At 40.0% G+C, this 13,793-nt stretch overlaps 2 protein-coding genes and 1 long non-coding RNA gene across 12 annotated transcripts in view; 2 read left to right on the forward strand and 1 right to left on the reverse strand.

The window, feature by feature from the left end:
• The window catches only part of LOC112663906 (uncharacterized), a 50,431-nt gene extending 43,335 nt beyond the window's left edge, over nucleotides 1–7,096 (forward strand). Inside the window, exon 3 of the long non-coding RNA XR_007403084.1 lies at nucleotides 1,446–7,096. This is a non-coding gene — a long non-coding RNA (uncharacterized LOC112663906). The remainder of the gene's footprint in view (nucleotides 1–1,445) is intronic.
• CAPZA1 (capping actin protein of muscle Z-line subunit alpha 1) overlaps nucleotides 1–8,967 on the reverse strand; it is a 47,908-nt gene extending 38,941 nt beyond the window's left edge. The window contains exon 1 of the mRNA XM_025452912.3: nucleotides 8,890–8,967. Within this exon, the coding sequence (XP_025308697.1) occupies nucleotides 8,890–8,928 (39 nt within the window). The 5' untranslated portion in view covers nucleotides 8,929–8,967. The remainder of the gene's footprint in view (nucleotides 1–8,889) is intronic.
• Nucleotides 8,968–9,367: 400 nt separating this feature from the next.
• Nucleotides 9,368–13,793, forward strand: part of ST7L (suppression of tumorigenicity 7 like) — an 86,422-nt gene continuing 81,996 nt past the window's right edge. For 6 of the 10 annotated variants that reach the window (XR_004806185.2, XR_007403083.1, XM_035700692.2 and 3 more), the window contains exons 1-2: nucleotides 9,368–9,839; nucleotides 11,623–11,705. Coding sequence is in view for 5 of the 10 variants with exons in the window: in XM_035700692.2 (XP_035556585.1) it covers nucleotides 9,368–9,839; nucleotides 11,623–11,705 (555 nt within the window). In the remaining 5 variants the exon portion in view is untranslated. Of the gene's footprint in view, nucleotides 9,840–9,938; nucleotides 10,137–11,622; nucleotides 11,706–13,793 lie in introns of those variants that run through there. The other 4 variants (XM_035700696.2, XM_035700698.2, XM_035700694.2 and 1 more) reach the window with 3 other exon arrangements.

Raw genomic sequence — 13,793 nt, forward strand, 5'->3', positions numbered from 1 at the left:
TCTGAGTAACATATTTTCTTTACAGTTCAGATCTTTGTGTCTACCAGTTTATTTATTCACTCAAAACAACAACAAAACACTTTACTGGGTCCCAGGCCCTGAAATGAGCACTAAAGATAAAGACAAAAAGAATAGTGAAAGAAGCCAATAAATCGCCTTTTCCCTTAAGCTGATGGTTCTGAACTTTTGCTATATGTTAGGACACCCTGGAGAACTTTAAAAAAAACTGATGCCTGGGTTTCACTCACAGAAATTCTGAGGTAACAGATACAGGGTAAAGCTTAGGCATCAAGCTGTTTATTTTTAAAGATTACATACAGTCAGCATCTTGACTTCAAATTTTTGTATACCACTGTCAGCAAAATACTTTATACAAATAATAGCTCTCAGTAAATATCTAGCAATCATTTAAAAATAACTGTAATTCAAAGCCAAATTTCTAGAGCAAATACAGAGTAAAAAAACCAAAGAGGAAAGAGGAGATGGATATGGGCTGAGTTAGTGAAAGACTACTGTAAGGAAGGGGAGAGTGGGTCTAAACCGAGCTCTCCGAAGTGCTTTAGATTGTAGGGGGAACAAGGAGAGGGCATTACAAATGAGGGGGCAGTAAGAAGGACAAAGGTGGAGAAAAAACAGTCTTTTGTAAGCAGACCAGTTTTGTATTATCTGGAGATTATAAGAGTAGAATGAGATGAGTCAGATGGCAGTAGGTATGCTAGTATCAAGTCAGATTTTATTCTGTAGGTAACAGATAAGCGCTGAAGGCTTCTGAGTGGGAAGCTCTGTTAATAAAATTAAACTGTTAGTAATATGGAAGTACTGGAGTCCTCAATACAGCTTCACAAAACTTGGAAATTAGTCTGTCCTTCAAGAGTTAGCTATGAAATCAAGACAGATGCCATTACAGTGAGTTTCATTCACTCATTCAACAAATATCTAACAGTGTACTGTGTGTCAGGCACTGTTTTAAGCAATGGAGACTCACCAGTGCATACACTTGTGGAGCTTAAGTTCTAATGGAGAAACAACAGGTAATATTAAATAAGCTACATGGTATGATAGCCATTTGATAAATGCTAAGGAATTAAAAAAAAAAAAAAAAAAAAGGAAGGGCAGTGGACAATGAAATGTTAGGATCTGGAAATATACAGGGTTACCAGAGAAGACTTCACTGGAAGGTGACTTCTGATTAAAGAGTTGAAGGAAGGGATATAGAAGGAAGAGAACTCCAGTGTACAGAGCAAACGCAAAGACCCTTTTGGGTGAGAATGTGTGGCTAGAACAGGGAAGACCAGTAGAGAATAGGTAGGAGATGAGGTCAGAGAAGTAAGTGGTAAAGACACAGAGACTTGTAGCCAGAGTAAGAACTTTTATTCTGAAGAAGATGAGAAGCCAATGATTTTGAGCAAAGAAGTGACATGTTCTGACTTACATTTCCTATCCAGATTATTCTGGGTGCTGTGTTGAAGACCGCCTAGCCTGCTGGCTGGTGAGGAGGAGGAAGCAAGAGTACCAGCAGGGACACCACAGAGAAGACTATTGCCATAACCTAGGTGAGGAATCACAGTGGCTTCTTCCAGAGTATTTGGAATAAAGGTGTGGTGAGAAACAGTCAAATTATGGGTGTATTCTGACGGCAGAGCCTACAGGATTTCCTAATAGACTATATGTGGATTGTGAAAGAAACAGGAATCAAAGATGACACTAAATTTTCTGGCCTGAGCAATTACAGAATGAAGATGTCTTAAGAGGCAAAGGACTGCAGAAGCTGTAATACGCAAAATTTTGTAAGTAAAGGCTTCCTTCCAGCTATGTAAAAACAATGTTGGGGATCCCTGGGTGGCGCAGTGGTTTGGCGCCTGCCTTTGGCCCAGGGCGCGATCCTGGAGACCCGGGATCGAGTCCCACGTCGGGCTCCCGGTGCATGGAGCCTGCTTCTCCCTCTGCCTGTGTCTCTGCCTCTCTCTCTCTCTCTGTGACTATCATAAATAAATATTAAAAAACAAAAAAAACAATGTTCACTGCTGTTAAAGGGTGCCCTGCCCCAAAATCTGCCATGGTCTTGGTGTTGCATATATATCTCTTTTAAGGAGGAAAATGTCATTAAAATGTTAGACTATATAATTAACTTCCTGCTTCCAACTCCATGCTTAAAGTGTGAAAAAATTGTAACTTGATTTCCCACGTTCCTGACCTACCTGAAAAATGTTTCTAGTCTTTTCTGTATTTATTAAATTAGTTAAGCTACTTAAAAAAAAAAGATTTATTTAACAGAGAGAGAGAGAGCAAGAGCACAATCAGGGGGAACTGCAGAGGGAGAGGGAGATGCAGGCTCCCCACCAAGCAGGGATCTCAATGTGGGATTCAATCCCAGGACTCTGAGATCATGACCTGAGCTGAAGACAGATGCTAGGCCAACTGAATCACCCATGTGCCCCAGTTATGCTACTTATATGTTAGCTTCATTTGTCTAGCTACTGTAAGTTTGTCCCTGAGAGGGCAGGCCGGATGGCTTAGTGGTTCAGTGCTGCCTTCAGCTCAGGGCGTGATCCTGGAGACCAGAGATTAAGTCTCACATCAGGCTCCCTGCATGGAGCTTGCTTCTCCCTCTGCCTGTGTCTCTGCCTTTCTCTCTTTCTTTCTGTGTCTCTCATGAATAAATAAATAAAATTAAAAAAAAAAAATTTGTCCCTGAGAGATTTGGTTTTAATATCCTAATCAATCAAGTTTCCAAGCTAATAGGCAAAAGACTGAGATTTGGACAGTGGTTCTCAAGTTGCACGGAATTACGAAGTTTACTAAAAATAGATTCCTCAGCAGTGGTCTTCTAAAATTCTGATTCAGTTGGTCTAGGACAGAACCCAGAAATCTGCTTTTGAAAGTAGCACACCAGGGGATTCCTTGGTGGCTCAGTTTAGGGTCTGCCTTTGGCCCAGGGCATAATCCTGGAGTCCCAGGATGGAGTCCCACGTCAGGCTCCCTGCATGGAGCCTGCTTCTCCCTCTGCCTATGTCTTTGCCTCTCTCTCTGCGTGTGTCTCTCATGAATAAATATAAAATCTTAAAAAAAAAAAAAAAATGAAAGTAGCACAACAGTGACTCTACTGTGGGCAATAATGTTCCAAGGTACTGCTATATGGTAACATTCTTAAGAGGACAGTGCTCTTGGCCCTGTCATGAGGATTGTTATGACCATTAAATTTCCAATATCATGTGTCTCAGTACTCTGAGTTATAAAACGTTTCAGACACTATAGATGGCACACCTGAAGAAACTCAAAAGAGTTCTAAGCTAATTTAGCAGTAATTATAATGTAGTCACAACCAAAGAATATCAATGTTTCGGTATCTATAGAACTATCTATGTCACTACAGCATTAAACTTGACTGCTGTATAGGGTTGTGTCATTGTTTTAGTGGAATTGTTGGCTATCTTAAATTTACGACCTACCATCTACTCCAAGGGATTAAAGTGGGTAAGACTGCAGGTCTGGAAGCAGAGTACCAACACTACTCTTACTAATTATGAACACTGGATTTATACATTTTTAACATCAAATGTGCCCCAGTTTACTCAACCATAAAATGTGGCTAAGTATCTATCCTGTGGGGGGGATGTTTTGAAATGAATACATATTAGTACATGAAATAACTACCACATAATAAGCACTTAAATGTTACTCCAACGCAAAACAAAGAAGTCTCAAGGCAAGGTTCTCATATGTTCCAATGAACTTACCACCTTTCTTTGGTGCAGTTTGGCATTATGCTATCTTCTTGCTTATGTTATATTCAACCTACAGTGCATCATATGATCCACTCAACTGAGTATTCTATCGCATAGCCCTGGTCTAACAACATGTATGTGCAGTCATAGGAATGATAAATTTTACATACAGCTCAAAACTTAATAGTGTGAAGAACTATGGTAAACCAATAAAAATACAGTGAGATAAAAGAGGTTGAAGGCAAAGAGAACTAAATGTTGTTAAAAATAATTCAAGCATCAGAAAAGGTCCTGAATGAAGACTAACAGGAGAAGGAATGTGGATGAGCCAGGCATATTGTTAAGTCAAAAGTACACCTGTCTGTATATGCACGAAATAGAAAAGGTACAGAAGAAACTGGTAACATTGGTTGCCTCTCAGGAACTGGGTGGCTGGAAAACAGGGGTGAGGGAGACTTTTTACTCATGCTCTGTCCTACATTCTAAGCACATGATTATAGTTTCTACACATCAAAAATAATTTTCTTAAAAATACTAATGGAAATGGCGGAATAGAATCTAATGATAGGAAGGAAGAATATACAGAACTAGAATACTAATTGAACATGAGAGAAGAAGCTAAGAAGGAAAAAGATGATGCCAACGTTCTGAGTCTGTATAACTAAAGGGAAACAATGGTGGGATGAACTGAAATGTAAAGAGTATCAGGAGGTTCTGATGAAGGGAAAAGAGAAAACAACAATGCACTTAAGTGCATGTTAAAATTATCACGTACTTCAGAAATCCCCAAGTAGTTAAACTGTCTTTAGTATCATGACTGATTTCTCTACCCAGGGTTTTTATTTTTAAGAGCCAATCCATATAAGAACTTGAACTTTTTTTTTTTTTTTTTGGCATGTGAGAAAATGAGAGAAATTCATGCACACAGAAAAGCACAAATGATACCTGATCTTATATAGCATGTATTTTCTGAGCTCTAAAGGACAGAACTTAGGGCAGATGAAGGAAGGGGTTCTTCAAGGTTAGATGCACATATTCAGTCATTCTGGTGTGTATAAGACTTTGCAGCTTTATGGGATTCACTGGGTAAAATGCTCCAGGAGGAATCTAATATTCCTAGCAGTGGCATGGCATATCACTAGTAATGGCAACAGATGCTAAGGCACTATAAATGCCCAAAGAACCCAGAGCATGGGACACATTCTGGAACCCAAGATTACCAGAAATAACTGGGGGTGAGGAAGCATGAGCTGAGGAAATATAAGAACGAAGGAAGGTGTGATTGGTTTCCTTCATTTCCTTCATATCAACAGGTTGTGCTTCAACTATGTACCTGGTGCTATGCTAGGCACTAAATAAAAAGATACAGTTTCAGTTACCAAAGAATTCAGTTTTGTTATCAGGGCAAATGTGCAAAAGCAGACAGAAACTCTTGAAATATTTTAATATTTCAGCTGCCTGTGTCTCTGCCTCTCTGTGTCTCTCATGAATAAATAAAAAAATCTTAAAAAAAAGTTCAATAAACTTTGTTGAGTTACTTTGATACAATTCTTTATCTAGTTTACAAGAAAACGGAGGCCCACACAGGTTAACACCACCACTGTGAATTTTCCAAAATCCACTGGTGCTAAAAGCCCAGCAGAGAGGCCAAATCTCCTGACACTCAGAATCATTATTTCTCACTACAACACAATATTTCATTTCTAATTCTCTGAAGGGACAACTCTATTCTGTTTTTTTCGCCCATGGTTACATGGGAAAAACAGTAAAGTGCAAAGTACAAGGCTTCTGATTCAGACAAACCTGAGTCTGAATTTTCTGACAAATTATAATACTTTGCTTAGCATTAAGGCTAATCCTAATAAAATAGATGTTCTGGGAGAAATTATAATAAACCTACACTCTTAACCAAAGATGGGGCATCTGAATTTGTACCTGCTTAGGCTTTATGCTCCCATCTAAGGATTTTTTAACAGATTCTATGAAAACTACTCAGCTAAACCAAATGAAAAAAAGGAAGATAAAAGAATAGCAGTATTAACACTAATTGATCACTTGTCAGAAAATACCTATTGCAAATAAGCTCTAGCGTTTATCCTATGACGGTAATAAATCATCTTATTTGATGATTATTAGTTTATTAACTAAGGAGGTAATATACATTTTAAAAATCCAGCTTAAATGTGTATTTTTTCATGAGCTCTGAGAGAGCCCTCAAATTTCTGTATCTATTCACATTTTCCACATCTCTCCTAAATAATTTTGATAAACCTCTTTCTCAAAAAAGTGCCTTAGAGATGATATAATTGTCTAAGCTTAAAGCATACAGACTCATTTCTCAGTTATGGTATTTTTGAGGTGGTTCACAAATATTCTACTAGTTAAGCTGAAGGGAAAAATATGCTAATTGCACTTTTTTTTCCGGCCTTAAATTCTTTCTGCAATTGTTTTAAAAATGCTGAATCATGAAATAAAGGAAACAGACAGTGCAAGGACCCCAAGCAAGTAGTTTGTCTCATACTTCAAGTTTCCTAATTACAGTATCTTGTCATTTTGGTCTTGTTAAGCATTTGGAACCAAGTAACTGAAGACTCTAAGTGAATAGAAGAATACACTCATTGTTATTCTCAGAAACTAAACTCAAGAATAAAACTAAAAGCATTTATTTTGCAAGTTATTTTATACTTTCAGCTTCCTGTTTTATTTAGGCAGCTCATCATGACCATTTCAGGTAACAATGTAGAAGTTAAAAAACCCAACTTCCTCTTTGTAAAGTGATAAAAACCCCAAGCAGTTACTTAAGAGAATGGTTGATCTTACCAGCTTTTATAGAAATAATTGCAAGGAAATCAAAGACTATCGACACCAAATTTAACTCTGGGTTCACTGTTTTTAGGAAATGCAACAAAGATAAAAAGCAATATTAAAATATATTCAGCATCATGACATAAATGCCTTAAAAACTCGAAATCTAATGCAATTAAGATCTTAAAAAGGATAAAATGGAAACTTCAGAGTTCCTTCAAGGAGGAATCAATACAAATTATGTCTGAAAATATCCTGATTTTAACATTTTTTGGGGGGGATCTCTGGGTGGCTCAGCGGTTTAGCACCTGCCTTCGGCCCAGGGCGGTGATCCTGGAGACCAAGGATGGAGTCCCACATCAGGCTCCCTGCATGGAGCCTGCTTCTCCCTCTGCCTGTGTCTCTGCCTCTCTCTCTCTCTCTCTCTCTGTGTATCTCTCTCATGAATAAATAAATAAAATCTTAAAAAATAAACAAAATTTTTCTGTAATTGTACTTTCATTGTGAAAAGTTTATAGGAAAAGAATCTTTTTTTTTTAAAGATTTTTAAAAATATTTTTTAACACGTTTGCTGTATCATTATTAAAATTAAGCAACAAAAGTATGCTAAGAGATTACAAATCTGGTCACAAATCTGCTGTTATAAAATCAAGACTATTAATGTTGTTGAACATTGTCATGTCTAAAGACATCTCAATTTGCACTTGAAATACATTTTCTCAAGTTTAATTAAAAAGGCATTCTAATTTTGTCATCTAGTTTTGTCAATGACAAAAACCCAACAATATTGGTAAATGTAGTATTTAGTGAAATTTTAACAATATTTTCCCTTAAAACAAGTGAACCATCAGTTCAGCTAACAAATGTAGGGTTATTGTGATTTTTACTATAATTTAATTTCACCGGCATCATAACTATTTGCCTTAGACTAGACATTTTATTGCAGATTCTGTTCGGCATAAATTCATATATGACACCCTTTTCTCCCCTAAGTTTTACACACAAAAATTTTCAAGAACGAGAAAATTTAACGCCAAAGTATTATTCAATGGCTTGTGTTTAGCACATTCTTCAGGGTTTCAAAATGACATGGCATACATAGGTATGACATATCAAACTACTCTGTACAGAATACTCTTGGGTCATTAACATTCCCTTGTGTCATCTCTTCTCTTGTATTAAAAAAGAAAGAGCCCAGATGCATTTATAGAGCACACAATACTGCACCTTTTGTAACAGCCACTGTGGGAAATAAATAAAAGACATAACTCTTGTCCTATAGCGAGTCATCTAGTGAAATCATTCTAATTTCTGCAGGCCCTAAAATCAAGTATTTACTGAAAAGCCTGACAAAGCATTAAGAAAGCTGTACAGTTGTCAGCAAAAAGTCATTCCACCTAACGCAGAGCATGCGCTTGTACTTAAAACATTTTTAAAGAAGTAAATACGCAAATTACACACTTACAAATTTAACTATAATCAATGACACCACAGTGGAGCATCAAAGACGATGCTTTTGTCCAGACCGAATCTGTTAACCATGAAGTTTATGTGCTATATAAAACCTTTATGGAGTTTAAAAAAAAAAAAAAATCCGCTGGCTATTCTTGACTTGTGAACAAGAAAAACTATTTTTCAAAAATTACCCTTAATAGTATGTAAGACGCAAGGGATGGAGAGTCATGGCTTGTTGTGTACATACGTGCAATCAATCAAGGGAGGGTCTATAGGTAAGAGTGGTGTTCAAATCCTGAGGTAAATATCCTAAGGCTTGCACATTTATTACTGAGAATTAGTTCAGCCAATAATGAGAAAAGTGGACGGGCGGGCAACACACGGGGACCTCTCCCTGTCGAGGAGTCGTGACAGCAAGATCACTTCCTGAGGAAGGAGGAGCAAAAGGGAAGTTAAGAGGCCACCCTGACCAGGAAGTGACTCGCCCTAAACTAGCCTCAATCATATCTAAAAATGGGGGGCTGGGGAGAGCCCCGACAGTTAAAGGCGGTAAAATACCTGCTTCCTGATCCGAGACATCACCATCCACCCCGCTCTTAATCACAGAAAAAGAGTCCACAGCCACGACTCAATAAAGGAAAGTCTTTTCTCTTCCGGGAAGGTCACTGGGTTGTCACTCGGGCCCAGAGGGAGAGAAAAGAGTTGAGGAATGGGGAACTGGGGCCACTGTGAGGCAGAGGAATGCCCCTAGAGACGGAAGTGTCCCAGCTGCAGCGGGTATGCCGCCAGCACAGCCCAGCAAGGTTCTTCCACCTGGGGACACTGCCAGGGTTTCCACCGCAGCCAGGTCAGGCCCCTGTTCCCTGTCGCGGGAGGACGCAAAAGAGAGAGGCGGACCCCTTACCTTCTCCTCATCCGACACCCGATCCTCGAAGTCGGCCATCTTGGGCTGCTCTGGCCCAGCCCGGCCCCGGCGCGAGGCAGGCCGGGAAGGAAGCTGAGTGATGGAATCACCGCGGGGGCCGTCGGAAGGACCCGCCCGGAAATGCCGGCCCAGAGGGCGCCATGTCAGTTACTGGCGGGGGTGCGGGTTCCGAGCGCCGGCCCTCGGCCTCAAGGCTGGTCCTTAAAGGATTTTAAGTCTAACAGCTTTCTCATTGAGTTGCATTCATGTCCCCATTCATCCAGGAGGCGCTGGGAGCGTGTTTCGACTACTGACGCCCGAGCTCCTTCCGACAAAACAGCGATGGCTACTATAGGTTTTCCCAGTACCCGTGATCTCCGTGGCAGCCGAGTCCAAAGGGTTACGTGCTGCTCGGGCCCTGAACCGGCCGGTGGCTATTCCAACCCCATAAACAGGGTTAAAGGTGACCCTCAGCCGTATGGAAGCAAAAACGTTTCAGCAGTCCGAGGTCACATCTCAGTCCAGTTCCTCCAGAATCGGCGCCGCTAGCCTCCCCTTCCCGCCCTCCGAAGGAAAGGTAGACTGGGACGCTCCTCCACCTTCCAAATGGCTTTGGTCCGCGTTCCTCGGACCTGAGCTTTCACAGAGGCCACCTTCAGGTCCGCCACTATCCCAGGATTCCCGACTCCCGGTTTCCTGCCCTTCTCCCCTCCCAGCTCCCGGAGCGTGCGGGAGCGGCAAGATGGCGGACGGCGGCGGCTTGGGTGAGGCAGCGAGCGCTGCGGCCGCTCCTCCCGCACCTACTCCCGGCCCGAGCCCGTCGCTGGGCTGGAGGGAGCGACTGCGGGCCGGGCTGGCGGGGACTGGGCCCTCGCTGTGGTTCGTGGCGGGGCTCGGACTGCTTTACGCTCTGAGGGTTCCGCTGAGGCTGTGTGAGAACTTGGCTGCGGGTGAGAGGCCCAGACCTCCCTGGGGACGGGGGCGAGGGGGGGGAGGGGGGCTAGGAGAGTGGCTGGGGGCAAAGGGCAAAGGGCGGAGATTGTCCGCAGTCCCCGCAGGCCTTCGGAGAAGGAGTCGGCGGTGCGGGGTCCAGGGCGCTCTTCTCCTGGGCCGCAGGTCCGCAGCTGATTGTCAAACCTGAGCCTCCGCTAATGGGCTCCTCCCTTGAGCTCTTAAGATCCGCCCTCCCGGTTCTGTCCTCGTCGACCCGCGCGCGGAAGAGCCACCTGACAAGCTGTAGGATTCAGGTAGCGCAACAGATGAGAGCGTTTTCCTATCGGCTGCAGAATTATATACACCCCCAGCACTGGTAGAATCCCTTGAAAATCATTCTTCTGAGTCTCTCGCCGATGAAGAGTTCCCACACCTAGACAACAAAGATGAGGGCTTATGTATTCAAAGGCCAAAAAGGAAAGAAAAAAAAAAAAATGCCGTGAACTTAGCCAGCCATTGTCTCATCTTGAGATAGTTCTGTCAAGAAATGGTTTTCGTGGTATTTTGGCCTGTTCTTTGCTGTAGGCTTTATCCGGAGTAATAAAACGGCACAGGAAGTGAAGGGAAAGAGAGCCACCAACAGTGATGGGTTCTCCTTTCAACGTTTATAGAGAGCTTGCTTTGTAGTCTGAGCTGAACATACGAGGACGTGTAAGAAGTGATGATGATTCCCTGGATTCTGCAAATACTGCCCCTTACCTGTAGCCAGGGCAAAGCGGATGGGAGCCCAGGGCCTCTTACCATGTCTTGATAATATTTCCACTCAAGCTCCGAACAAGATGAAAGTACTTGTGCTGTGTGATGGCTGTGACTGTCCCTACCTGTGGTTTAGTTTTCTGTCGCAAGAAAAGGCACATGTTCCCTTACCTATTTGACAGGATGACATGAAATACTGTAAAATAATGTTCTGAAATATTTTGGACTTTTTAGAACATAGGTTATGTTTATCAGCTCAGATATAAGTAACATATCAAAACAAACTAAATATATTGGCTGAAAGAGCTGATTTGGTGTCTCTGTAATGTTAATGAAGTGCTCACTAGTCATATGCCCAGCAAAAACTATTTGTTGACTTTATCATTTATTTTTCCATGTGTTAACTAGATACACCATTTAGATGAAAGTAGTTAACTATGATTGATTTTTATTTATTTCCGAAACCTGTTGTGTTTATGGGACAGTTATTTGAAGTGGAAAATCTGGTCCAGGCTTTCAGTGAGTCAGATGCAAAGATCTCTCTCGATCTGTTGCTCTTCTCTTTGGTTTATTTTGCCTCTCTAGCTGACATACCAAATACATGCACATGCTATTTCCTTCTAATTTAAAACGCTGGTTTGTATCCCACCAAAATAATTAGGGAGTGATTTTTAACCTCCTTTGTAGCAGAATGTTTATTTAGTTTATCCTTAGGGATATGCAAAACTTCTTACCAAAGTTACGGTTTATAATCTCTTAATTCTCAAAAGTAATCTAAATTATCTCATCTTTATTTGCTTATTTAACAAATTATCAGTTTAAAATGCTACCCTTACAGGTTCGGAGGTAATTTTTAAGATATGATGGAACGGGAATTTAAAGTGCCTTTTTAAAAGTTACAACTTTCTCAAATGAATCTCATACTGGATATTAACACTATTTATATCCCTCCACTCATAAAGACTCCTGCATATTTGTAACTTGAGTATTTTGAATTTGCATTTTTTTAAACTTTGATTTTTTTTTTTTTTTTCCCTTTTGCAGTGACAGTATTTTTAAATTCATTGACACCCAAATTCTATGTGGCACTTACAGGAACATCTTCTTTGATATCAGGACTAATATTTGTAAGTAGTTTCCATTTCCTTCATGATTTGGTATTTATCTAAAGATCAAATATCGGGGAATCCCTGGGTGGCTCAGCGGTTTAGCACCTGCCTTCGGCCCAGGGCGTGATCCTGGAGTCCCGGGATTGAGTCCCACATCGGGCTCCCTTCATGGAGCCTGCTTCTTCCTCTGCCTGTGTCTCTGCCTCTCTCTCTCTCTCTCCCTCTCCCTCTCTCTGTCTCTCTGTCTTTCATTAACAAATAAAATCTTTTAAAAATTTTTTTTAAAAATAAAATAAAGATCAAATATCTTTATAGTTACCATAATTACACATACTTAAAGATTAGCATTCTCAATATGTGTTCAGAATTTGAAAAAAACACTGCATCTTCCTCTCCACTTTGAGAGACTGGCAGTATTTATTTGTATATGGAATACTGTTGCATCCTGGAAAGGGTAAGGATTGGAGGTGGGTTCCCAACTAAATGCTTGCAGGGCCCAGTTTAGTAACGAAAGTGAATAAAATAGGCAGAGTGTAAAAATTAAATTCCTTTTTTACATTTAGGACTGGCTAGTCTGAATAACGCATGCTCCTTCTGGAAAGGGATAAAGCTAGTTGTTGCCACATAGATTTGCAAACCACTGTTATGAGATCTTCCAATTTTTTATATGATTTTGAAAGAATCTGGATGCAAGAAGTTTTTATATAAAAGTCTCTCATTAAAAAAAAAAAGTCTCTCATTATTTTAATCTGGGCAACATCGGGCAGACTAAAAATTTGTGTCTTGAATTCAGCTAATAGGTTGCCAGTTATCTTCTCTGGAATGTTTAAGAGCAGAGTATTGGAGCCAAGCTAACCATCACTTTATTTATTTATTTTCTAACTGTGAGAAGGAAATTTTTTTTAATTGAAGTATAGCTGACATACAGTATTAGTTTTCAGAACCATCACTTTGTGTGACTTTGAGCAAGTTAATTAACTTTTCTGAGCTTTAATTTCCTCTTCTATAAACTGGGGATGACAGTATGAGCTTCATAGGATTATGAAGACCAAATGAGATAATGTGTGTAAGAACTTTCAATAACATGGTAGCTAGCTCAGAGCACTTAATGAATTTTGGCCATTATTATTCTGGAAGTCTTATAATGAAACTTGTTTAACCTCAATTCAGCTTTTCCTTGTCTTATTGAGTGAGCTATCATTTTCAATTAAGAAATTTAAAAAAATATATATATATAATATATCTCTATTAACTAGAACTAGTATTTCTTAGTATGCTGCTACAGTATAAAAATCTTAGGAAGTATGACCTGCATGACCAATGTTTTTTTTTTTTTTTAATTTTTTTTAATTTTTTTAATTTATTTATGATAGTCACAGAGAGAGAAAGGCACAGAGACACAGGCAGAGGGAGAAGCAGGCTCCATGCACCGGGAGCCTGATTTGGGATTCGATCCCGGGTCTCCAGGATCGCGCCCTGGGCCAAAGGCAGGCGCCAAACCGCTGCGCCACCCAGGGATCCCATGACCAATGTTTTTGTGTGTGTGTGTGTGCGCTTCTTTTTTCATCTCTAGATGGTGCTCTTCTATTATAGTAGAAATAATGACATTTGTATTAGAGTGTTTTTTGTTTGTGGTTTTTTCTTTTTTTTTCTTTTTTTTTTTAATAGGGACTAATACTTGGCCATTTCGTTAAAGTGAAATACTAGACAAGATAGGGATTTTCTCTTGACTTAGAAAGAATTACTGAGGAATTTAGGATGAAAACTATGTGGTAATATAGTTCAATTAGTTAAAATTTACTGATTATAAAGCCCATTCATAGTTAAGCATATTTTAATATATTTAGTCAATAGCATGTAGAAATGTAAATAAAGATAATGATCTATCTTTAAATAACTGATGAGTGGAAAAAGCATTAGTCTCAGAACCAGAAGATGTAGTTTTGAGTCTTGACTCTGCCACTTTACAATCTGATAACTTTGGGCAAGTCACATAAATTTTCTGAGTCTTAATTTCCTCATTTGTAAGAAGGAGAAAAGCTTACACATATATATGTATAAAACACAGCATGTGTAATATATAAAATAGTTCTTCACATTTGTTAT

This window comes from Canis lupus, chromosome 17 (assembly GCF_003254725.2).
Source record: "Canis lupus dingo isolate Sandy chromosome 17, ASM325472v2, whole genome shotgun sequence".
In the NCBI taxonomy this organism is placed as follows: Eukaryota; Metazoa; Chordata; class Mammalia; order Carnivora; family Canidae; genus Canis; species Canis lupus.